Source organism: Gracilinanus agilis, chromosome 3 (assembly GCF_016433145.1).
Source record: "Gracilinanus agilis isolate LMUSP501 chromosome 3, AgileGrace, whole genome shotgun sequence".
Taxonomy (NCBI): domain Eukaryota; kingdom Metazoa; phylum Chordata; class Mammalia; order Didelphimorphia; family Didelphidae; genus Gracilinanus; species Gracilinanus agilis.
Window position 1 is genome coordinate 669,553,516 of NC_058132.1, and position 26,581 is coordinate 669,580,096.

General features: G+C 38.2%; 1 protein-coding gene across 1 annotated transcript in view; it reads left to right on the forward strand.

Moving 5' to 3' along the window:
* Window positions 1–386: 386 nt before the first annotated feature.
* Window positions 387–26,581, forward strand: part of LRRIQ4 (leucine rich repeats and IQ motif containing 4) — a 28,103-nt gene continuing 1,908 nt past the window's right edge. Inside the window, exons 1-4 of the mRNA XM_044667725.1 lie at window positions 387–1,430; window positions 9,980–10,153; window positions 22,303–22,441; window positions 23,982–24,178. Coding sequence (XP_044523660.1) covers window positions 387–1,430; window positions 9,980–10,153; window positions 22,303–22,441; window positions 23,982–24,178 — 1,554 coding nt within the window. The remainder of the gene's footprint in view (window positions 1,431–9,979; window positions 10,154–22,302; window positions 22,442–23,981; window positions 24,179–26,581) is intronic.

Sequence of the window (26,581 nt, forward strand, 5' to 3'; positions counted from 1 at the left end):
GATGCAAATAATAATAACAATAGCTGCTAACATTTATTTAATGCTGCAAGGTGAGCAAAGTCCTCTATATGTTATTTAACTTGATCCTGAGTGAATGAGGTGCCTGGTTGTCCAGGTAAAGAAACTGAGGCTGAGATGAAGGTTGTGACTTGTGCAGAGTCATACAACTAGTAAGAATCTGAGGCAGGATTCAAACTCCAGTTTTCAGACATCCCATCCAATGCCCTATTCTAAACACAATGAATTTTTATCTCTAGAAGGAGAAAGAGAAAGCCATATTGGGAGGAATGTTGTTCTATTGTACCAAAAGCTAAATTCTGTATTTTCCCTCTTCCTCCTCAAAACTTTAGATTTTAATATTTGGATTTCATCATTCTGCAACCAAGATGTTTGCAGACCATGTTTTGAAACTTCTGTCAGGGAAGCAAAAAGGTTCTTCTCTAGCCAAGCCCCAACCAGAAGCCCCACCAGAACGAGTTGGTGACAAAAAATATTTCCTGGATGCTTCCAATCAAAACCTCACCTTTATCCCATCTAGCATCTTGAAACTTTGGGAGCTTGAAGAATTACACTTAGAAAACAATGTGCTTGAGGGCATCTCCAGAGAAATCCACAATCTCACCAACCTGAAGATTCTCTATCTGAACAACAACGACATGAAACTTATTTGCAGAGACCTCGGAGAATTGTCAAATCTTCAAAGTCTGGACTTCAGCAACAATCCCCTGGTTCCCACCACTTTGCCCATCATTGCCCAACTGCGGGCCCTTCGGTACCTCCGACTTTATAAAATCCAACTGGAGAAATTCCCCATTCAGATCTGTAAATGTCTGCATCATCTGGAGCTGCTGGGCCTGTCTCACAACAAGCTGAAGGATCTGCCCAAAGAAATTGTAAACCAGACCAAACTGAAAGAGATCTACCTGCAGGATAACCAATTTGAAGCCTTCCCCCAGGAGTTGTGCGCCCTTTACAACTTGGAGATCATAGACCTGGAGCAGAACCGAATCCCCGTCATTCCGGACGAGATCAGCAGCCTGACAAAATTGGAGAAATTTTTCATTGGCTCTAATGTCGTAACGGTCCTCCCTGATTCTCTGGGGAGCTGTAACAAGCTCATAGTCCTGGATGTTTCCAATAACTACCTGCACAATCTGCCCTCCACCCTCAAAGAACTGACGGAAATAAAGGAGCTGGGCCTTTCTGGGAACTGCATGGAGAAGGTGCCCAGGCTCATCTGCAAGTGGACGATGCTTCATCTCCTGTACATGAAGAACACCTGTCTGAAAACCCTTCGCCGCTCCTTCAGAAGGCTGCTGAATGTTACCATCTTAGATATGAGTCAGAATTTCTTTGATTTTTTCCCTTCAGAGATCTGTGCTTTGAAAAACCTGGAGCTTCTGTCCCTGGATGACAATCATATCTGCCAGGTACAGATCTCTTACTTTCCCAGGGCTTCCATGGGCATATTAACCAGAGCTGGAAAGGGTTTGCAGAGATCATCTGGACTCATCCATCCATTTTACTGAGGAGGAAACCGAGGCCTAAGCTAGGACTCGTGACTAAATTCAAACTTGAACTCCTTGACTTTAAATTCATCCCACTATATCTCATCTTCCCATCCTTCAGTTTTAGCTTCATTATTGGGATATATTTACCTGGATGACTATGAGGCTTCCTCAATGAAACTGAAAATGGCTAGATGAAAATATTCACTTAGAAAATAGATAAGTGCAGGGCAGCTGGATGGCTAGCCCTTATTTCTCCTCTTCTGCCTTGAAACCAATGCACAGTATTGATTCTAAGATAGGGGGGGAATGATTAAAAAAAAAACCCAAACTAAGGCATTGAATTTCTGGGAATCCCAAATATGAGAATTAGAATTTAATACTGATATTTTTCTCAAAGGCTCTATCCTGGGTCTTCTCTCTCTGTGCTCTGTTACTTGGTGACTGCATAAGTTCTGATGGATTCAATCATCTTCTCTTTGTAAATGACTGTTAGACCTTTGCATCTAATGCGTGCTTCTCTCTTGACCCCCCAGTCCAGAATCACAAACTGTCTCTTGGATATTTCCAAATGGATCTCCCATAGGCACCTCTGAGTCGAAAACAAAACTCATTATCTTTGCCCCCAAACAGATCCCTCTTCTCAGCTTCCCACTTTCTGTCAAGGGCACAAGCCACCTTCTAGTCACTCAGTTTCACAATCCCAGCATCATCTTCAGCTCTGCCTCCTTATGCTCACAAAGCAGGTACCAAAGCTTGTTTCTACTCCCACAACAACTCTCACCTCCCATTCATGCGATGACCACCCCGCCTGCGATGATCATTGCAGGGTCCTCCCTTTTGGTCCTCCTGCCCCATATCTCTCTGCACCCCAATCTATTCTTTTTATACAACCCCTAAACTGATTTTCCTAAAGCACAGGTCTGTCCTCCCTCTTACCTCTAGGATCAGATAGAAACTTCTCTGTTTAAATTTAAAAATGAAAATAATTTCACAGCCAAGTCTGATCCTCCTTTTCCGGCTTTGTTACACTCTCCTTGCCTTCTGGCTGCTCCTCACATATGACCTTTGATCTCCCATCTCTGTACTTTTCTTTCACTCGCTACCTGCTGTGGCTAGAATACACCCCTTTTTTAGAATTCCCTCTTAGAATCTCTGATTTCCTTCTATTTTCAGCCAAAAGGACACCTTTGCAGGAGGCCTTTCCTGGTCCTGCAACTGCCAGTAACTTTCCACCCTGGATTCTATCCTATGTACTTTGGATGTATTTTTGGATATGTACTTATCTGCTCTATTGGAGCATAAACTCCTGGAGGGCAAGAACTTTGTATCCTCAAGTGCCTAGCACATAGTAGGCACCTAGTAAATACTTGTTGATTAAATACCGATCATGGGAAGCAATTTAAAATAATGAAAATAATTAAAAAAAATTTTTTTTTTGCTTCAGAGTTTCCCTGACCTTTCCCTCTTTCTTTTGGGGGGTATTCCAGAATCCTAAAGTTTCCAGATGAATATTTTCATTGATTCAGTCAATGAATTTAAAAGTTCCTAAGTTTTCAGTTTGTGCAGCATCATGATTAGCCAAAAAACTTTTTTTTTTAACCAATGACATTCATGGCATCAGGGGTATGTATGCTGGTAAATATTTAACAACCAGCTCTTTAAAAAAAAGTACTGAATAATACACTTTTCAGTGTCTTCTTCATTTTCTCTATCAATATCTTTATCACTTTTTTATGTCTAGAGCAGTGATGGGCAAACTGCAGCCCCCGGCCAAATGCGGCCCCCTGAAATGTTCTATCAGGCTGGAGACATTATTCCTAATCTGATGAATACAATGAGTAGGATACAGTACAATAAAACTTCGAAAGAGTTGTCTTAGAAACAGACTGACAGATGAGCATTTCCTTTCTTTGGCTCCCTCTTTAAGAAGTTTGCCCATCACTGGTCTAGACAGTTGACAAAACAGAAATCTCTCATTTCTAAGGCTAATGTGTACCTCAAACATTGAATAATCTGAACTGGATGGAGCTGGCTCAAACGTAGCCCTAGCCCTACAGGGCATACTTGTCAAATCTCAGAAGACACAGAGTTGAGGTAACTAAACATAGGATGACAGGGTTAAGTTTCAGAAAGACTTTGGCTGACTAAAACAAAAGCACCAAGTTGATGATTTAATAATTCTTGAATTAATAAAAATCAATGTAAGGTCTCCCAGTTGGGTTCAAAAAATCAACTCCAACAAGTACAAAAATGGGGGAGCCATGTCAAGACTTTTACCTCCTGGGGAAAGATTTGAGGATTTGGAAGATTATAAGGTCAATGGGAGTCAACAAGATGTCTACCTCCCAAAGCTAATTCAGCTCTGGGTGGCCAACATCAAGAGATACATAGTGCCAAGACTAAGGAGGGAATATTCCATTCCAGTCAGAATATATCTGTTAGGGTACCCTGTTCCTTTCTGGGTGCCATAGTTTAGAGAGGATGTTGACAAACTGCGGATCATCTATGGTGATCTGAGGCTAGGCATCATGCCATGTGAGGAGGAAGCAGCTAGGAGTCAGGAACCCTTCAGTTCAAATCCAGCAACAGGCACTAACTAGCTTTGTGACCTTGGGCAAGATATTTAATCTCTTGGTGCCCCAGTCTTCTCTTCTGTGAAATGTGGATAATGATAGTGCCCACCACGTTGCAAACCTTAAACCCCTCTATTAACACTAGGTATTATTATCACTTGATTGAACTAGCTATGTTTATCATGGAAGAGAAAAGATTCAGGGTTGTATAATAGCTATTTTCATGTATTTGAAAGGTTATTTTATGGAAGGATTAGGTTTATTCTGCTTGCCTGTAGAGCAATGGTTTCCAAACTTTTTTGGCCTCCAGCCCCCTTTCCAGAAAAAAAAATATTACTTAGCGCCCCCTGGAAATTAATTTTTTAAAAATTTTAATAGCAATTAATAGGAAAGATATATGTATTAATGTTTCTACCTTTTTTGTAAAATATAGTAAGGAAAAGTGTAATTAGAAACATTGAACTTTGAAATTATGAAAGTATTTATTGAACTCAGAATGGAATGTAATACAAAAAAAGTTAAAACATTCGAAATCCCAAATGCACCTGTGGCCATCACCGCCTCACTGGATTGTTGCAGCACCCACCAGGGGGCGGTGACATCCACTTTGGGAATCACTTCTGTAAAGGGAGGAAGAGCAGCCAGGTCAGGTAGTGCAGTGGATAAAGCACCAGTTAGGAAGACCTGAGTTCAAATCTTTTTTAGTTCTTTAACCCTGTTTATCTCAGTTGTAAAATGAGCCAGAGAAGGAAATGGCAAACCACCCCAGGATCTTGGCCAAGAAAACCCTAAATGGAATCACAAAAAGTTAGACATGACTAAATGACTGAATAAAGAATAAAGATGGAAGGACTTGGAGTACTGGGTGAAAGCTATAGGCAGGCCAGATTTGGTTTTGATGTTAGGGAAAACTCTATAGCAATTATAGCTGTCCCAAAGTAGAATAGGCCACCATTGGGAAGTCAAAGATATCTTTCATGGTCACTCAAGATGGATACACACTGAAGGGATTCTCAGTTAGATCTGGGTTTGACTTAATGGACTTTAGCATCCATTCCAACTCTGAAATGCTATTAATCTGTGACTGGTTATTGTTGCGTGGTAGGGGTGGGAGAGTAGTGAGTGCTATTTTCTTCTCTATTCCCTCTTGTGTGTATTGGGATTGGAGGGAGGTAAACAAGCCAGTACAAAGCGGAAAGGAACATCCAAGGATCAAACACGTATCAGCTTTTTGGAGTGGCGTGGGGTTCGTGTCCTCAGATAGGACTAAGGCAAGGAAAAGGCAATATCCATGAGTCTTCCTGGCACATAGCAGCTGCTTAATAGATGTTTATCAATTGATGGATTGTGCCACTTTCCAAAATCTGTGATTAGATCTACAAGTTAAATTAGAATAAGAAGGCTACGCTATGCTAAATGATGTTTTCTTTTCTTTTTTTTTTCTGTAATTTCTTAGTAAAAGTCCCTTAAAAAAATTCTTACCTTTCCTCAGCTGGTCCAAGAGAGAATTTTCTACACTTCTGCTAGGATAGGTAACTTTTCTATCCATTCTATTATATATAATATATATGATATAAATGTATATATTCATGTATTTTTTCATTGACTACTACTAGTACTATTACTGTTATACAACTACATCTTTTTTTTTCAACTTTTACCTTCCATCTTAGAATCAATACTGTGTATTAGTTCCAAGGTAGAAGAGTGATAAGGGCTTAAAGGGGCTTCAGTGACTCCTCCAGGGTCACACAGCTAGGTGTAGGAATGAGTTAGGGATGCTCTGGTTTTCTAGGGTTAGTTGAAAGGAGGGAATTTTGAGATGAGCCCTGGGAAGAGATTCTGGGTAAGAAAGGAATTGTGGGTCTACAACTGAAAATAACTGAACTTTACTTCCTTCTTGGGTTTTGACCAAGCTGGAGAGAGGTTTTATCTCTCTGCCTGCAATTCCCATCAAGCTGAAGGAGGGTTTTTCCTCTGAGAGATTCTCCCTGGAAGGTCAGGTTTCGTGGAGAAGTCCTTGGAATCCAGGTAGAGGATTTGCTTGGAGGAAGCCATTTTCTCTGAGTCCAAAGATCATCTGCTAGTGGTCCATCTGCCAAAATTCTTCTTGGGTTAAGATAATCCAAAGATTTTTCATTTGGAATTTGGGTTAAGTGCAGCAAGATCCAGGCAATTGCCTTTCTTTTGGTAATCACTAGTGGGAAGATTAGGATAGAATCAGATAGCATTGGAAGTGGGGTTCTTAGATAGAACAGGGAGCTGTAAGCAGGGCCCAGAGGAGAAATCAAAGACTCTCCTTAAGCAGGAGACTTAGAAGTTGGGTGGAGTTAGTTTGAATAGTGCTAGGGTCCTACCTACCAATTGTTTTAATTCCCTTTTTTAAAAATAAACTTTATTTCCATAAGCCAAGGATTTTTGTGCATCACTGGCCCTGGGGAGTTCCTAGGTGGGTTGTAACATCTAACATCCCTCTAGGACTCTTCCACAATACATTTGGCTGATCCACCTAGGCTAAGACCAAAGTTTTTTTGAATTTTGGGGGGCAACTGTTATCCTCAGCCTCTTGGAATTCTGAGAGCTACTCTGCTGAGCTTAGCCAGAGCTGTAGAATGGTATGGCTGGCTGGGAGGTTGGACTCTGACTGGCAGGTAGCCATTTTGAATAGAATTCTGTAGCAAGGGATTCAAAGGGGACATTCTATTGGATCTTTCCACTGCAGGATTGGCTTGGGGGAGTGGGGTGCTGGAAGATACCATTCACCAGTTTTTTCCCTCAGCTTCATTGTAACAACTGCTACTTGTTCTAAGTAGTCAATACAGCGGAAGTAAACAATAGATTGACTATTAGCTGCTCTGCTACATTGAAAACAACACCTGATATCTTAAATAACTTGTATTAATAAAATAAAAATGTTTCTAGGGTACTCTTTCTCCCTGATCCCCTGTTTTTATTGTAACATTGCCTGACTGATTTTACGATTTTATGAAGGTGGAAATGATGCTTCCTTATACCTAAGCTAGTATAAGAAGGGGTTTATCCTATGTAATATTGGGGATTATAGTATGTGGTCTATTATATGTGATGATTAAAATCTTGGTGTGTCTGCTTAAGAGATACAATATTTTTGGTTATTTAAATTTTGGGATTGCTGATTTAAAGAATGTTGTTATGGCTCTGGAAGAGAAGTTGGATAAAATTGAGGCTACCTGTGAACAACTGAGAAAGTTAACTGGTATGACAGGATTTAAAGGTGCAGGGACTAGTGAAGCTTGAAGGGGCTGAAGAACAGCAAACTCCTACTAAGCTAGAGCTAGAAGCTGCAGCTTTAGAGGAAAAGCCAGTTACCCTTTGTCCTCTAAGAGATGTGTTCTATGTGACAGCAGACAAGGGGATAATACATCTGAGACAACATAAGAATTTTACCCAGGGGAATTGGAATAATTGAAAAGAGGATTCCAAAATTTGAAGATGAGCCTATTAAAGTGGTCAAAGAACTAGAGCAGTGGTTCTCAAACTTTTTTGGCCTACCACCCCCTTTCCAGAAAAAAATATTATTTAGCCCCCTGGAAATTATTTTTTTTTATTTTAATAGCAATTAATAGGAAAGATAAATGTACCTGTGGCCATCACCGCTCTCCTGTATCATTGCAGTACCCACCAGGGGGCGGTAGCGCCCACTTCGGGAATCACTGAACTAGAGCAAGTGATTAAAATCTACAATCCAACATTTCATGACTTTGATTTATTATTGGATGAAATTTTAACTTGAAGGGAGAAACGACAGATAGTGGAGCAAATACTGATCTCACAGCATGGTTGCCAGAGTATAATGATCTAGAGATTAATTCTGTGGAGAATTACCGGCAACTAGGCATGGCAAGGGAGTCTATATTGGAGACCATGAGGGCTAACTCAAAGCACCCTGACTTGGCCCAAGTTTGAGAGACTCTAGCTAGTTTCCTGGATCGGATTATAGACTGTGGGGAAGGATGGCTTGGCCTGGATCTGCTTTCAGATGAGAATGTCAGTCACATCCAGAGGCAGTTTGTGAAAAATGCCTGTCCTATGGTAAAAACCTATTTTAGGAGTAATTGCCGGAGTAATTGCCTAAATTGGTTTATCATGGGTTTGGATGAGCTCAAGAGAATAACTACTTATATCTAATCAGGATAAGAGAGACAGACTAGAGGATAAGACCGAGGTTATAGAAAAACTAAGAAAGTAATTGAAGCTAGTTAATAAGAAGATCCAGGAAGGTGAGATTCAGCAGGTTAAGACTGTTGCAGCCCTACAGTCTTGTAGACCTCCAAGGCAGGAATTTAATTGTAGGTAAACTAGACAGAATTCTCCCAGGTGCTTTTTATGTAATTGTGTTGGGCACAGGGTTAGGTAATGTAGATAACGGGGGACAATATGCAGTTCAAAATAGGGGAAACCAAGGAAATATTTATAATAATGCATAGAGAGGCAAAATTTTAATAGTGTAAATAGATTTAATAATGGATATCATAATAATGTATATAATGGTAATAATAATAGTTGTTGTAATCATGTGTGTAGCAGTGTTTCCCATAAAGCTCCAGATTTGCAGAGTATGCAGGATTTTATCTGGACAAGAGCAAGGCCCAAGTATTCCCAGTGGCTGGAGGGAATACCCAGAAGGTTGATTTGCTAAAGAGAGGCTGCTCAGCATGAAGGTGTCAAAAGGATGGTATGATTAAATTAAGTTTAGATAATGATTGTGGAAAAGAAATGGCTAATGATACAGGATTAAAAGAATGTAAAAATGATGTAATAATTAATGAGATTAATGGAATAATTAATGTGAATAATGTACTTAATGATGAAATAATTGATATAAATAATGAAATTAATGAGGAAATAATTAATGTAAGTAATGAAGTAGATGAAATAATTGATGTAAATAATGTATAAAGTAATGTAGAAAATAATAATCAAATTGTAAATATAAGCAATGGAAATGTAGAGACCAATGGAAGATGGAGGACAGATCTGAACCCAGACCTCTTGTCTCGATTTGAGACACAAGCCCCTGACCCACCTAGCTGCCCCTTCTACTACACTTTTTAAAAAAGTACTATTAAATATCTTTTGTTTTTTATAGTAAAGTCATACCCAGAGGCAGATGCCACTGCAATCAACAAATTAACCCTCTTTTGGATCAATGAAAAACAGTTAAGGAAAACCAGCTGACACCCAGAGACTATACCTGACATTTCACACCATCATGGTTCCCAACTTGCTACCACTGATGCCTTTTTTTTAAAAGCATCTTTCATTCCATGATCTTCAAGCATTTGACCATGTTAAATTGTATACATTTGCATGGAGATTAAGAATGGTTTCCCCTATCTTTTAATTTTTGAGACAAAATTTTCACAGAAAGGTTGATTGACTTTTCTAGGTTACTTTCTGACAGTGTCATAAGCAAATTTTCAGGACTAACAATTTTGTATTCTCGACTCCAGCCACATTCATCTCAAGGACTTTGCAAATCTGACTTCATTCCAGATGGTTCCAAATTACTTCCAAATTCTGTTGATTAATAACTTATTGTTGCTGTTCATTTGCTTAAGTCATATCTAACTCTTTGTGACTCCATTTGGAGTTTTCTTGGCCAAGGTACTAGAGTGGCTTGTCATTTCCTTCTTCAGCTCACTTTATAGATGAGGAAACTAAGGCAAACAGGTTAAGTGACTTGCCCAGGATTACAAAGATGACAAGTGTCTGAGGCCATATTTAAACTCAAAAGAATATGTTTTCCTGACTCCAGGTCCAGAAGTCTATCCACTGTGCCACCTGATTTTCTGATGTCTTCAAACAATTTTGAGAACTTTGCTTTTTTTTTTTTTTTTTTTTTAATACCTATAGGTCCCTCCAGAAGTGGTCAACCTTGTCAAACTAAAGGCACTTAGTCTAACTGGAAATAATTTCATGATATTTCCAGAGGAAGTCTTGCTAATTGAGTCATTAGAACAATTATATCTGGGACAAGACCAAGGAACTAAACTGACTGTTATCTCAGAAAACATCATGAAGTTAACGGTATGAGTTCAAACTTTACACAATGAAATATTCACTGAAAATGCTCCTTTTTATTGGTAGACTTCAAAACTTGATGGATCTGTGATGTCATTGATCTGGGCATGTTTTCCATTGCTGGAAACTGATGCCATAGTCAGGTCTTCTCATTCTGTGTAATACTTGTTCATGTTTCTCCAAAGGTCCTCCACAAAGAGCCCACCTACAATGTTGAAGACCTTTCTTTAGTTCTCGTTACATGGTGATAGTAACAATGGAATATTCATATTGATCAGCTGGTATCCCTTACTAATTACTGTGGCTGGTACTCTTTGTTTTCTCAATCATAACATTTCCTCCTTAATATCCTGACTTCCAACTTATGACCAAAACAAGAGACAGAGAGCATTATGAGACATAAAATGGATGATTTCTATTGTTTTAAATTTAAAAAGCTTTGCACAAATAAAACTAATGAAACCAATATTAGAAAGAAAAAAAAACTGGGAAAAATTTTTGTGGCAAATATCTCTGACAAGGGTGTCATTTCTCAAATGTATAGAGAACTGGTTCAAAATATATATGGATGCAAGTCATTTCCCAAGTGATAAATGTTGAAAGAATGTAACAGTTTTCAGATGAAGAAATCAGAAGTATCTATATTCATTTGAAAAAATGCTTCAAATCACTGTTGATTAGAGAAATGCAAATCAAAACAACCCTGTGGTACTGTCTCATATCTATCAGATTGGCCAATATGGCAGAAAAGGAAAATAATAAATATTGGAAAGAATGTAGGAAAATTGGAACACTAATGAATTGTTGGTTGTTATAAGAAAAATTAAGTTTGCAAAGGGCAGAATCATGGGCCAACAGAGTGCAGGATTCTGGAATTCTGTAGGGGAGAGAGGAGCTGTTGCTGAGAGAGTCGGGCGTTGGCCTGTGGTCTTTCTCTCTGGGTTGGACCTAAAGAGATTGGCTATTTCCCTGTGGCTTTCTTACTGCCTTATCTTCCCATCCTATCTGCTGCTCCATTATCCTGCTTTCCTGTGGCTGTTTGACATCTGCTGAGTTCCTGTGCTGATCCTGAGACAACTGGCGGCTGATTGTGAGACTCATCCTAGATCCTTTTGGATCTTGGTCCATCTTTGGGCCCTGTCAGGCTTATACAGACCATTTCCTTAAACAATATTTATTTTTAATATATGCACATATGTATTTATATATCAAAAACTGTGTCTTGTTATGTTTCGGTTTTATCAGGTGTTTTTTTTTTCTGGAGCTGAATATACCCACATTGTTTTTCAAACAATATTTCTTTTGCTGTATATAATGTTCTCATGCTTCTGCTTGTTTCATTTTGATGCAGGTCTTTCTCATGAAAAAAAATTATGTTGCCTGTTGTTTCTTACAGAGCAGTAGTATTCTATCACAAACATATGCCACAACTTATTCAGCTGTTCCCCAATTGATGGGCAGCCCCTCAATTTCCAATTTTAAAAAATAGTTATTTTTTCCATTAAAAGGCATTTATTTTCTCTCCTTCCTATTCTCCTCAGCTGAAAAAAATACAAAACCCACCTAACAAGTAAATGTAATCAAGTAAAATAAATTCCTATATTGGCAATATCCAGAAATAGAGGTTTCATTTTGCATCTTGAATTCTTTTGAATGATTGGAATTCCGAATTCCAAATGATGATTCCATTGAACCCATCACCTTTCCATCAGGAGGTAGGAAGCACCCTTCATCACTGTGACTCTGGAACGATGGGTGGACATGGAATGGATCAGAATTCTTAAGTCTTTCAAAGTTGCTTATTTTTACGATGTTATTGTCTAAATTCCAACTTAATAAATTAAGCGACCATAGAATGCTCTTTCATGCCTTTACTTGGTACAGTCTCCAAAAGATTACTCTGCCCTCCCTCAGCAGTGAGATGCATATACACAGAGAACACATGTGACCAGGGCACATACATGAAGGGGCCTGTGTGTGACCAGGGCACACACAGAGAAACGTGTGGCTAGAAAATATCCATGCTGAGGCAATTTATAACCCCCTTTGCAGAGCTGCTTAGTTCTCCCAGTGCTGTCATCTTTCTGCTTTCTGTCAGGTATCTCCAGTTGCCATGTCTACATTTCCCACTGGACCTCAGGTTGGCTAGACTGTCCACAGCATCGCTTTCCCTCATCTTTTCATTTCTGTTCAGCATCTCTACTAGTCCCATGATTGCTGGGCTGTTCTCTGCTACCATCTGCTGGTACTAAACACAAACACTTAGCTCCTCAGTCTTTCAAGGCCATCTCCAGTTCTCTTCAGGGGCTGGGAAAGGAGAGATAAAGTTCTTAGAAGGTATAGCCACACCCAGGCTGGCAACCCAAACAAAGAAGTAGAGGTCTCTCAGGACCAGATTAAATTTGTCCTTCCCACTCCATTTTCTTGGTGCCAACTCTAGAACCCTGGTCCAAACCAACCATTTGATTTTGAGTAAGAAAAGCGCTGTTAATTCTTGTTAAATCCCTATTTGTCAATCAATATCCCTAAAACCAATTTCAGGGACTTGCCACAATAAGACCTAGGAGAGAACTCGGGGAAATAAGGAAGTCTTCAATTCCTATAAGAGTTCCTGATTGAAATTCAAAAGAAATGTTGGGGCAAGAACCTGCTAGACTAACTGATTTTTGAAATAAAGAATGATGATCAAATGGAGTGATATGTTTTCTCCTAAGCTAAGTGTTCATGGATCCATTTCTTTTTCTCCTTAAAAATTTAAACCCTTACTTTTGTCTTAGAATTGGTACTAAGCATTGGTTCCAAGGCAGAAGATCGGTAAGGGCAATTGGGGTTAAGTGAGTTGCCCAGAGTCCCACAGCTAGGAAGTATCTGAGGCCAGATTTGAACCCAGGACCTCCCAGTCTCTAGGTCTGACATGCTTACCCACTAAGCTACCTAACTGCTCTTTGGATCTATTTCTAGTACCACCATTCATTGGCTTGTTCTTTCATTTGTTCATTTGCTGTGAAACACTGAGACTTCTCTGCCCCTCTCCTGCTGTGTTGTTGGTTGTCTTTGAGATGAAAGAGATGGATAAACCCTAATAATGATAATAAGTAATAATGATAGCTAGCATTTGTATAGCACCTACTCTAAGTACTTTATAAAGATGATCTCATTTGATCCTCACAACCATCCTGGGAGGTAGGTACTATTATTATCTCCATTTGGGAAAGATGCAAACTTTTCATTCTTTCATTGTTCAGTGAATATATAATATCGGTTATAATACCAAAATTTCATGTCATCATATAATATATAATGTGGTGATGTCTCATGTTTGTCTAGCCAAATTTGCATCCATTGTTTCTTCATGTAGGCTGCTTCGGTGTGAGCAATATAACCTGGAGATCTGAAGCAGTTAGCCAAATAGATCAGCCCTAGAAGCCTGAGACTGAGAAGGAATTGATGGGGACATTTTGTACAAATATGTATAGCCCAACTTAATTCTACTTCACTTATATATTATATAGAGAGACTTGTAATAGAGCCTCTTACTAAGCGACACTTGTTTGTTATTTATTCAAGTGCTCATTAGAAATTTTTTAAAATCTTTACCTTCTGTCTTAGAATCAATAATATAGGGGGCAGCTGGGTAGCTCAGTGGATTGAGAGTCAAGCCTAGAGATGGGAGGTCCTAGGTTCAAGTCTGGCCTCAGATACTTCTCAGCTGTGTGACCCAGGTCAAGTCACTTGACCCCATTGCCTACTCTTACCACTCTTCTGCCTTGGAGCCAATAAACAATATTGATTCTAAGACAGAAGGTGTAAGGGTTTAAAAAAAAAAAAAGAATCAATAATGTATTTGGTACCAAGGCAGGAGAGTGGTAAAGGCTAGGCAGTATGGGTTAGGTGATTTGTCCAAGATCCAAACTAGGTCCAGGCTAGGAAGTGTCTGAAATCATATTTGAACTCAGGACCTCCTGACTCTAGGTGCATGAGAATTTGCAAAAAGATCCTCATGAAAATAATTGGTACTCTTTGGCTAACTGCCATGGTAGAGGATGGAGAGGTAGAGAAATTTCATGAGGAATCTGAGGAACATTTCCAAATTAAATCAGTGTCTGTTTATTATGGAATATTTATTATGGAATAAATCCATAATGTCTTCAGTGCCAAAGTGAGCATATAGGTGAGAAAGAGAAAAATACAGTTCAAAACTTATAGATTGACCACATAAAAGCCTTACGTCATGAACACTCTTTTTTCCTACCCCTCAAAAAGGAGAGATGGTTTATTACATAAAAATAGATTATTATATAAAAGAGATGGCTTATTATATAGAGGTTTTTATTCAAACAGAAAATCAATGTTGTGTCAAGAGGCTCCACAGCACATAACTGAGTTTATTTCAGTGATGCAGGTTTTTAAAAAAATGTTTTCCTCCCAATTATATGTAAAAACAATGAACATTCTTTAAAAAAAATTTGAATCCAAAATTCTTCCCCTCCTTCTTTTCCTCCCTGAGACAGTAAGCAATCTGATATAGATTTTACATGTGCTATCACATAAAACACTTTTCCATATTAGCCCTTTGTGGAAGAAAACTCAAATTAAAAAGAAAAAAAATGAAGAAAGTAAAATATGATATGTTTCAGTCTAGATTCAGACTCCATCAGTTCTTTCTTTAGAGGCAGATGACATTTTTCATGAGTCCTTTGGGATTGTTTTAGATCAGGAGTTGGCGACGTATGGCTCTCAAGCCATATCTAGCTCTTTCTGCAGGAGCCATAAAGTCCTTTTTTTTTTCAGGCGCTGTTACAGGAGCGGCACTGTGAGCACTAGACGGCTCTCACGAAATTACATTTTAAAAAATGTGGCGTTTATGTTTCTTACGGCCAAAAAGGTTGTTGACCCCTGTTTTAGATCATTATATTGTTGAGAATAGCTTAGTCTTTCACAGTTGTTCACTGTACATATTGCTGTTACTATTTACAATGATCTGGTTCTGCTCACTTCATTTCACATTGGTTCATGTAAGTCTTTCCAAGTTTTTCTGAGATCACCCTGCTCATCATTTCTTTTGGCACAATAGTTTTTTTTTTTTAATATTATTCTTTTTTTTTTTTTAAACCCTTGTACTTCGGTGTATGGTCTCATAGGTGGAAGAGTGGTAAGGGTGGGCAATGGGGGTCAAGTGACTTGCCCAGGGTCACACAGCTGGGAAGTGGCTGAGGCCGGGTTTGAACCCAGGACCTCCTGTCTCTAGGCCTGACTCTCACTCCACTGAGCTACCCAACTGCCCCCTACAATAGTTTTCCATTACAATTATAGACTACAAATTGTTCAACCATTTCCCAGATCATGGGCAAGGGATTTCAGACCCTACTTTTAGAGATGGAATATCCTGTGTGTCAAGGATGATTAGAATGGTGGGAAGAGTTCCGTATCAGGAGACCCAAATGAGAATTCTGGGTAATTTGGGAAGTTTGATACCGTCCTAAAAAGGGGCACCATCTCCAAAGACTTCAGCCAAGTGTCCCTCAGAGTCTGTTATTCCATATCCCTGCTATTCTGATGTCAGGGCAGTCAGGCTCCTTGGACCTCTGTCTCATCTTTCTCCTCTTACACTTCAGCCTGGATCTTTGCTATCTCTTCCACTTGGTTCTCATTGTAGTGTGAAAATCGACAAGATGGTGCTAAGATAAAAGGGAATACTTTCTTTTGAGAAAAATTATGGGGGGAGGATGGATATGGTGAACACAAAGTAACATCACAAGAAAAGAAATCATTATATTTTAATAAATAACAAACAATTGAGGTAGGAGTAATTCCTAAGTCACCCACCCATGTACAGTGGGGCTACTTACTTGTTAGATCAAAGATAAAAGTTAGTTCAAAACTTGATGAAAGAATAAAAATGAGAAAACTATATACAACTTCAAACCCAAATAGTTAAATTATTCATGCTTCCAAATACTAAATACGTTATTTGGACATCAATGCTGATTACAATACTTTTGTATGGAAATTTGACTGGTATAAAATAGTTACCATACTAGTCCTTACTGCTAATATATAATATAGATTCTAAGAAGTTAAGGATTTTAAAAAACAAAATAGTTTAAAAAAATAAAATAGTTATCCTAAAGAAGAGACCAAATAAGAGTCTTATTCAGAAAACTGATGGTGAAATATATTATCTATCTCTGGATGGAGAAAGGATAAATTCAAGAAGCAGAATGAGATATACATGTTTGGACATGGAAAATATGGGAATTTATTTTGATCAATTATACATATTTATTTCTTGCCAAATGGAGAGGCGTGTCAGCCAAGGACAATACTCAAGTTAGAATTTATAGCACCCCCTCTCTTCTACTCCCACAATTTGTACTTACATTCACAGATTGAGTCCTGAAAGGTTTGAGTCCTCTGGGGTTCAGATATGCATCTTTTGCCTCCATTTTTCTAAAACTATGGCTCATGAGCCCCCACCTATGTTTCCCATTAATGATTAGTTAGTTTTCTCAAATGGCTCTTAGCAAAGGCATTTACTTAAATGGCACAGCAAGAACAGTCATTACAAAGCATTCACCCTACAAACTTAAAGTCCACATTCCACGTATGAGAGAAGAGAGTGACACAAACTTCAAATATAATAGGAGTGAGGCATATTTGTAAAGAGCACCTGTTGCAAAAACAGATCACAATTCTGGAAATGCAGAGCCTCAATATACTTCTTCTCTTCAGAAAGGCCATATAATATTTGCCCTTGGGAATGATGTCTGTTTTAGATAGGTTTCCTTGACTGGGTTTGCTCCTTTCAGAGAAGAATGTCTCTGTTGGATAGGTTATTTTACTCCTAGGATGGGTTTGCTTTACAGAGCAGGGCATTTCTGCTTGGCAGGCTGCTCAGCTGGAATTTCTATTCTAGGCAATTCCATCTTTGCCATAATTTGTCAGATTCCACAAACTTGTTCCCTGAGGGTCAGCTGAAGACTTCAGCATCTTGTAGCTTCAGGCTCAGCTGAATCCCTTGGTTGTGTTATTGTTCTCCTCTTCCAGAAAGAGCAGAGACTTCATAGGAAGGATAAAAAAGCCTCTCTAATTCTGTTCTCTCAGGACCTCAGATCTGGGGCTGGTCACCTCCAAAAGAGGAAGCAATAAATCAGAGGTTTCTGAACTTTCCTTTTGGCCATTCTTCCTGATTGGGGATGGAATGCTTTCAATGAGAGATCATCATCACTTATGGTAGCCATAAATGAGCCTGTTCAAAATGATCTCTTTTTTAATTTTAATTTTTTTGTACTCAGTCCTAAATTTGTTTTTTCTTTTCCCTTGTTATTTAATATTTTATTCTATTTTAATTAAGTGTTCTTTGCATTGAATCAATGTGTTATTTGAACATGTTAAGCATAAACTACATTGGCAAGGAGCTCCTAGCTGTAGAAATGAAAAGGTGCTGACCCAGTCAATATCTCCAACCTGAGAAGGAACAAAGTGCCCTAGTCATGCAGGGGCTTAAGGTGCCAAGCTATACCAGGAGCTTTAATTTTCTGAACTTTGCTACCATGTTACAGAAATTTTTTTTCTTGTTCACACCTGGTTTATTCTTTGATCTAATTAATTAACTTAATGCAGAGCCCAGGTAAGCTTCACTCATACATAAATGAAGAAATTGAGTCTAAGAAAAAGAAGACTTTCTTTTTACTCCCAAAGGACACATAGTGGCACTCAAGCCTAGAGTTTAAGTCTTGGCTCTCATTTAATACTCTGAATAGTATGTTATTAGGCTAGGCCACCCAGCAAAAATCTTTCCTGGACCAGGAAAAGATGGATAGTTAGATGTTGATGTTAATGATGACATTGATGTTGATGACATTTGTGATGATATTGATTGTGTTATTGATGTTGTTGATGCTGATGCTGATGATATTGTTGATGCTGCTGCTGGTGGTGGTGGTGTTGATGATGATGGCATTGAAGATGTTGTTGATGTTGATGATGATGTTGATGTTGAGGATGATTATGATGATGATTGAATTTGGATTTGGAGGTTTTCCTTCCATTTGAACCTTTCTGACCCTTCCCACTGCAATGATTAAAATTTTCTTGGAGACTGTCTCTAACCTCTTTTACCCTTCCACTGTGTTGGTCTTCTCCCCACCTCCCCTCATGCGCTTCTTTATTTACCCCATTTTATCTCTTTTCCCATTTATCTTAGTATTATCTTCTTTATTATCTCTAGTTTTTTTTTATTATTTTTGGCATATCATCCTATATAGTTTGTCACTCTACCCTCTAAGTATACTTCTTCTAGCTCCCTGATGATAATAACAATTTTTAAGAGATACAAATATTATTTTTTCTTATAGGAATACAAATCATTTGAACTTATCAAGTCCCTAAAATTTTTTCCCCTTTATTAATTACTTTTTGGTGATTTTCTTGAGTTCTCTGTTTGGGCATCAAGTTTTCTGTTTGTCAGGTCTTTTCTTTAGAAATGCTTGGAAGTCTTCTATTTTATTAAATGGCCATACTTTCTCCTGCAAGAATATAGTTAATTTTGCTGGGTAATTGATTCTTGGTTGTAGTTCCAGTTCCCTTGCTTTCTGGAATATCATATTCCATGCCTTCTGGTCCTTTAGTGTGGATGTAGCCAGGTCCTATGTTATCCTAACTGTGGTTCCATGATATCTGAATGGTTACTTCTTAGCAGTTTGTAGTATCTTTTCCTTGGTCTGGTAGTTTTTGAATTTGGCTATAACATTCCTGGATATTGTCAATTGGGGATTAAATGCAGGAGGCAATCTGTGGATTCTTTCAATCTCCACTTTTCCCTCTTGTTCAAGAATGTTGGGGCAGTTTTCTTGGATAATTTCCTACAGAATGATGTCTAGGCTTTTTCTTTTGTCATGATTTTCCAGTAGTCCACTAATTCTTAAATTGTCTTTTCTGGATCTATTTTCCATGTCTGTAGCTTTATCAATAAGGTGTTTCATATTTTATCAATGAGGCGTTTCATATTTTCCTCAAATTTTCCATTGTTTTTATTTTATTTTATAGACTCTTGCTGTCTTGTGAAGTCATTTGCTTCTAGTTATTGGATTCTAATTTTTAAAGACTGAATTGCATCCTTGGCTTTTTGGTCATTCTTCTCCTTCTGGTCTGTTTTTCTTTGTAGGTCATCTTTCATTTTCTTTGCCTCATTTTCAAGCTTGTCAATTCTGGCTTTCAAAATGCTATTTTCTTGTTTTAGTTCATGTGCCTCTGTTTACAGATGATTTATTTTGCTTTTTAAGTTCTTTCCTCAATTGTCTTCAGCCTCTCTTAATTTGAATTGTGTTTTGAGTTCTTCTAAAGCCTGTGTCCAGTTTGCTGGAGTTTCTGTGTTTTTGCTTGGTGTTCCTTGGTCCTCCTCTCGTCCATTTGCTCTTTGTTCATTATCTGGATAGAAGCTGTAGATTGTAATTTTTTTTCTTTTTCTGTTTTTTATCCATATTTTTTCCTCCTTTGCCCCCCTGTCATTAGCTATAATCTTGCTCCTCTAATTATTTACTGGATCTTTGGGTATCTATGGCTATTCTGTCCTGAAGGGGCTTCTTCCTTGCTCTGCTGATTGACTAGATTAGGATGATGGAGTATTAATGAGCCCTGAAGTCAGATCTTCCCCAGCTGGCAGCAGAAGCTGAAGGTGTAGGTGAAGGTGTGGAATATAAAGGGAACTGGGCTTCCTTCCCTGTTATCAAGGTATTCTGCCACAGTTGCAGCCTTCACCCTGGGATCCAAGTCAGCAGGATTCTTACAGTGGCTCTCAGTGCAGTTGGTGGGGGAAAGATATGAAGATTCTGTCTGTCTTTTTAATATGTAAAATGATCCCCTCCAAATTTGAAAGAAGTTAAATCTCTACAAGGTAAAAATATAGCCATATATGACTTAGTTTTCCCTATTATTTCTCTATAATTTGCCTCTTATGACCTTCAAATTTGCTGAAGTCTAAAAGAGGCACACCCTTGCAAATAGAGAAGTAGGGAGTTCCTATGCAAAGTGCTTTACAAATTGTATGTCATTTGATTGTAACAACAACCCTGCTACATAGGTGACATTATTATCTCCATTTTACAGGTTAGGATGCTGAGGCAAACAGAGGCTAAGTGACTTGACCCACAGTCATACAGCTAGTAAGTGCTTTAGATCACATTTAAGCTCAAATCTTCTTGACTTCAGGCTCCAGGCTCTCTCCACAGTACTACCTAACTGCCTCTAATATAGATTAATGACTAAAATTTTATAGGGAAGCATAGTTGAAGATTATGAACAGTATTGACTTATGAAAGAGTGAGAAACAGCAGAAGATAGGAATTAATGGGGGAAAAGTACAAAGATAGACTGACAAAAGATCCAACTTCGTAAGGTCAACCCAAGGACATTTAAGGAAAAAAATAGGAGGATAACTAAGACCAGATAGAGGAAAAGTTTAGCAAATATGTTTATGATCATTTCTTCTCACCATTGAGGATCAGAGAGCCACCAACTACACTTGTAAAATCCCACTCTGAGATATACTCTTTGAGGAAACAAATAGCACTGAAGAAGATCAGAGATATTAAAAGCAGGTAACTCCTAGACTGAGTATATTCTGAAGAGGTCATACTAGAAAGGACTCAATTTTGAGGGAATTTAGGGAAGATATTAAAGATAAAGAAAAAAATCTTAGACTTTATTGTTACCAAAAAGGCAACCAAGAGAACATCAATGATTAATAAATAATGTGTGTCTACTTTCTTATCTATAATTTTTTTTATAATCATAGAATTAAGGACTCATATTAGAAAGGAGCCAATAGATTTTCGTAAATGATATAGTAGACCACATTTGTTACCATCACACAACTGACTGAAAAGGGTAGAGATTAAAAGCTCCCAATGTATGCGATTGTTGACTATTTAAGAAAAAAACCACCATGTTTCATTTGAGCAAAATGTTACCTTAAAGACTTTCTTCTACCAAAGGGTCTTCCATATATACATCATACACATGTTTCATGTATATATATATTACTCATACATGTATACTATGCACACACATGTAGACACACACCTATGAATATATATACACATATATCAAAGTTATACATGAGTCTTTGAAAAGCTATAATAGAGATAAAACTTTATTCTACTATCCTCTGATTATTCATATCAAACAAGGGACAAAACAAGGGAATGTTGCTGGCCAGAGTTGTTCACCACTGTCACAGAGAATGCTGAGCACTAAATTCACTTCAAAGAGGGGTTCCTTAGAGAAAAAAGATGAAAAGGGTTGCCATATGCTTCTTTTTGAGGGTTCGGTTACTGTTTTCATCAAACCATGAAACATCAGAGAGACTGAGGAATGATATACATTATCAATGGAGAGATTTTGACTTAACTATCTATATAGGAAAAATCAAATGGATGAAGAATGTCTAGTGTTCAGAAGTTACTGTATTCGGTTGGTTGGACAACATATATGACTCCTCCATGTATATCTAAATATCTACGCATGTACACACACAAATATATGCATATGTGTATGACATAATATATGGATATATATTGATCAATGTATCCATCCATCCATCCATCCATCCATCTATCCATCTACCTCTCTCTTTCTCTCTCTTCCTCTCTGTCTGTCTATCCATCTCTGTCTGTCTATCTATGACAGATACTACACATATATAGTGATCTGGACCCAGAATTGAGCCAAAAACCTAGAGGGGGCTAGATAGTCTTTGAGAAATTGCAACATTCTTTTAATGACACCAACCTTCTCTCTGAAACATAGGGTTGTCTTGCTTAACAGCTGTGTTATTATGTGACCAAGTCTTGGAACAATACATTCTTCAAAGAATTGATATTTATGATCTCCCAGAGGCCAGTGGAGAGGGGCAGGGATTTTGCAAGACATAACAAGTTACATAGTAAAAGCAGCATAATATATCATATATCATCCAAGAAATAAATGTATGATCAGAAAAAAAAGATGATCCAGGCACTGATAAAGGCAGAAGACAAATCTAATGTGTTTTTTTCTTTCATCAGAATATATTAGACAGCAGACACTTGCAAATGAGTCTATTTATTCATCTTTCAAGGTGAGAATTCTTACACTGAAGTTTTATTTTATTTCAGAATCTGAAAGAGCTGTATTTAGAGAACAATAGCCTGGAGAGTCTGCCTGATTCATTGGGTTCAATCAAAACCTTAGAGATTTTGGATTGTCACAACAATCATCTTAAGGAGCTTCCAGACTCTATATGTCAAATATCAGGTGATAAATCTTCCTCCCTCTCTCCTCATTCCTTTTTGGACCAAACCTGTGATTTCATTGGTCTAGGGAACTGCTAGGGAGGACCTGACTTCTCCTAATGTGGGGCCATGGCACTTTCTCAGCAATTAGGGAGCTCGGAGAGATTAGATAATTTATCCAGGCCTATGTGTCAAAGGCAGTGAAGTCTTCCTTCTACATTTCACTATTTGTTGTCAATTCTTTTTGGTTGTGTTTAACTCTTCATGGCCCCATTTGGAGTTTTCTTGGCCAAGATCCTGAAGCAGTTTGCTATTTCCTTCTCCAGCTCATTTTACAGATGAGGAAATTGAGGCAAACAGGGTGAAGTGACTTGTCCAGGGTCATCTTCCTGCTAAGTGTCTGAGGCTGAATTTGAACTTGGGAAGGTGAATCTTCCTAACTCTAATCTGTACTTTATGGTGCCACCTACTGAGATACTGAAGATTCAGCATGGCTAGATTACCCTCATTGTGTCTCAGTTCCTGATACCAGAGGCCTTTGCCACTGATTTTGTGAATCCTGCATCTTCACCTGGTCACCTGTATATGTGGGGAGGAGTCTAAAGGCTTGCTCCCCTTCCTCCAGTCCTCTTCCACCTTGCTTCTGGCTGGTCTGGAAGTTCTCCAGGCTCAACCATTTCCCTGCTGGCTTTTGAACTTCTGATTGGGCTAGTTGTATTACACATAACCCCATAGGGTGAATTCTCTTCAGCCAATCAAAAAATTAATTCCGATGTTGTGTCATCTACTTTTATCCAAAGACCAAAGCACTTCACTCTTCCTTGAATTGATTAAGGGCTCGGTCCCACAGCTTAAACACCTTTGATTAATCAGTCTATGACAAAATTCAAGTCTCTGTATTTACATTAATTGTACCATGGTTTCTACTCCAAATCTTACAAACTAGTCACCCACAGGAAATAAAAGGAAATGAATCCTTCTGGATGCTCAGTTCCACTCAAGTAATTGATAAGTTTATCCTCAAAGCATTTTGCTTGTCTCCTTTTTAGAGATGGAGAGACTAGGACTTGACCCAGATATCTTTGCATATTCCATTTTCTTAATTGCTTGCCCTTATTTATCCTGATCCTAGAAACGTTCACTAGAATGAACAAAGAAGAAAGGCTCTCTCCACTTCCCTGAGCCAGTAAGCAATCTGCTATTGATTTTACACGTGCAATCGTGTACAACATTTCCCCGTATTAGTCATTATGTGGAAGAGATCTTGAACAACAAAAAAAGAAGTGAAATATCATATATTGGGGTCTGCATTCGGGCTTCCTCAGGCAGATGGCATTTTCATCATTTGTCTTTGGGATTGTCTTGGATCACTGTATTGCTGAGAATAGCTAAGTCGTTTCCAGTTAGTGCTGTTATTGCAGACAGTGTGCTTCTGGTTCTGTTCGCTTCACTTTGCATCAGTTCATGTAAGCAGAAGAAAGTGATATTTTAAGTGATTCCTAAAAGCCATTTGGTTTTGCCGAAAGTAAACCCTCTCTTTTTAAAAATCTCTTTTATTTTAGGTTTGAAAACATTGCTTCTGGAGAACAACCAGCTGACTGCCCTTCCATTAAAAATGGATGAACTACAAAACCTCCAGGTTCTCAATCTAGAAGGAAATCCCATGGAAGCCCCTCCACCAGAAGTGTTGCTTACAGGGATTGAGGAAATATTTAAATACTTAAAGGAAAGAAGATTGAAGATCACAATGGCTACTAAGGTAAAATCAGAAAAAAAAAAACCTCCCAGTGACAGATGCGTGTGTGTGTGTGTGTGTGTGTGTGTGTGTGTGTGTGTGTGTGTGTGTGTGTAGGATGGGAGATACTAAACACACCAAAGACTCTTTCTAGGGCAAAGCTTCTTCCCCCTTTTGGCATCCTGGCCCTTGTGGCAGTCTGGTGAAGCTTATGGACTCCTGCTCAAAATAATACTTTTAAATACATAAAATATGTAGGACTACTAAGGAAACCAATTATATTGAAACACAGTTCTCAAGGTATTAAAAAATAGTTCAGAGACTTGGTAAAGTACTTCTGGTCTAGGGATATCACAGTTTAATGATGATCAAATGTTGGGAAATGCTTTTGAACATTCCACTTTGAAGGGTACTGTAGGAGGTTCAAGAATGTGTCCCAATTTCTTATTTAGCCTCTTTTTTTTATAGAGCATTCTGGGTATATATTGTTTTATAGCAGAATGCCCAACCCAGATCATCTTAATTGCCACCTATTCAAAATAGTATGTATAGTACTTAAGCACAAAGCACAAAGAATGCTGTCTACCTCCAGAGAAAGAACTATTGGAGTCAGATTTGAATCAAAGCAAACTATCTTTCACATTATTTTATTTATGGTTTTATATGGAAGTTTTGGCTTTATATGAGCATTCTCTTACTACAGTGACCTATATGGAAGTATTTTTTTGCATGATAATACATGTATAACCCAGATCAAGTTGCTTTACCATCTCTGAGAAGGGAAGGAGTTTAAAATTTAAAATTTAATTTTAAATTATGTTAAGTGAAGTGAATTGAAATTGAAATTTAAAATTTCAGAAAACATACTGGGAAAATTATTATTATAATTCGAAAAAAAAGTTTTTTCCTAGAAAGTTCAAAATTTTTCAAATTCAGAAATATTTTGAATTGGGAAGAACCATTGACAACAAAATATCTAAGAAATTCTTAAACAAATTTATGGTCCCACAAATTAGTATTAAACTAGATGGTCTGTGTTAATATTCAGGATCTTTACAGGCTCCTTCTCCCCTCCTACCTCCTTCTTTTTCTTCTTTCTCTTGACCTGATACATTTGTGAAATTGGAAGCAAAAAAATGCAGAGCAAAACAAAATGAAACAACCAACTGGTCAAAACCCTATAAACTTTAGAGGCATGTGCACAGTGGCTAGAGTTCAGGCTTAGAGTTACCAAGACCTGGCCTCTGACCCTGAAGAGTTGTGTGACCCTGGGTAAGTCACTTAACCTCAGGTTACTCCTCAGGCAGAGATTCTTATGCAAGGGCCACAAATTTTTATATGATATTATATATTACATTATATTACATAAATTATTACATTACATTACATTATATCATACCACATTATATTATATTACATTATATTATATTATACCATATTATATTATATCATACCATATCACACATACCATTCCATATCATATCACATTGTATTCATAATGCTATGAATTCTATTTTATACAGTTAAAAACATGATGCCAAGAAGGGGTTCAGAGGTTTCACTAGACCACCAAAAGGGTTCATGACAAAAAAATGGAAAAACCCTCTGTTCCAGGACTTACTACATTGTCAAGGATAGGTTTTTTCTTTTGGGGAGAGGGAGCTCTCACACCAGGAGTTCTCTGTGAAATCATAGACATGTTCAGATATGAAATTAAAGGCCAGTCACATGAAGAGACTTGCTTAATCCAGCAGCCAGATGGTTGATTATTCAACAAACATTTCATAAGCATGTACTGTGTACAATCTTTTACTAAGCGCTGGGCTTCTCTTATGATATGGACCAGCCATCTGAAGACCAAGGTCCCAGATCTAGCCTCATCCCTGGCCAAGGTTCTGGTTTTAGACCATTCGTCCAATGACCTATTCTCAAGTTTGTTCCCCTGTCCCAGGAGCACCAGTCAGATTAACAGTGACTCTATATGGAATATTGGGAGGATAAATGGAAGTCAATAGGAACAGCTCTAAAGCAAGGCTTCTCAGGTTAAAAGAAACCATGTAATACATCACTGGCACCTTGCTTTTGGAGGTCTCAGGATTTTTTCCTATTCACTATTACATTTATCCTCAGCTGTTTTGATTTAAAGCTATGCTACAAAGCCATAGTACATGGGTAAAAATCATTTCTCTCTCTGGCTCCATGACTCTAGATCTCTTTCTCATGTCCCTTGAACTTCTTTCTACAACATCATTTCAGCTCTGAAACTCCCATCTCATCAATGCCCCATGCCCCTGGGGCCCTTCTCTCTCCTTCCCTCTCTTTGACTCTCTCTTTGGCTCTCTCTCTCTCTCTCTCTCTCTCTCTCTCTCTCTCTCTCTCTCTCTCTCTCTCTTTCTCTCTCTCTCACTCTCTCTTTCTCTCTCTCTC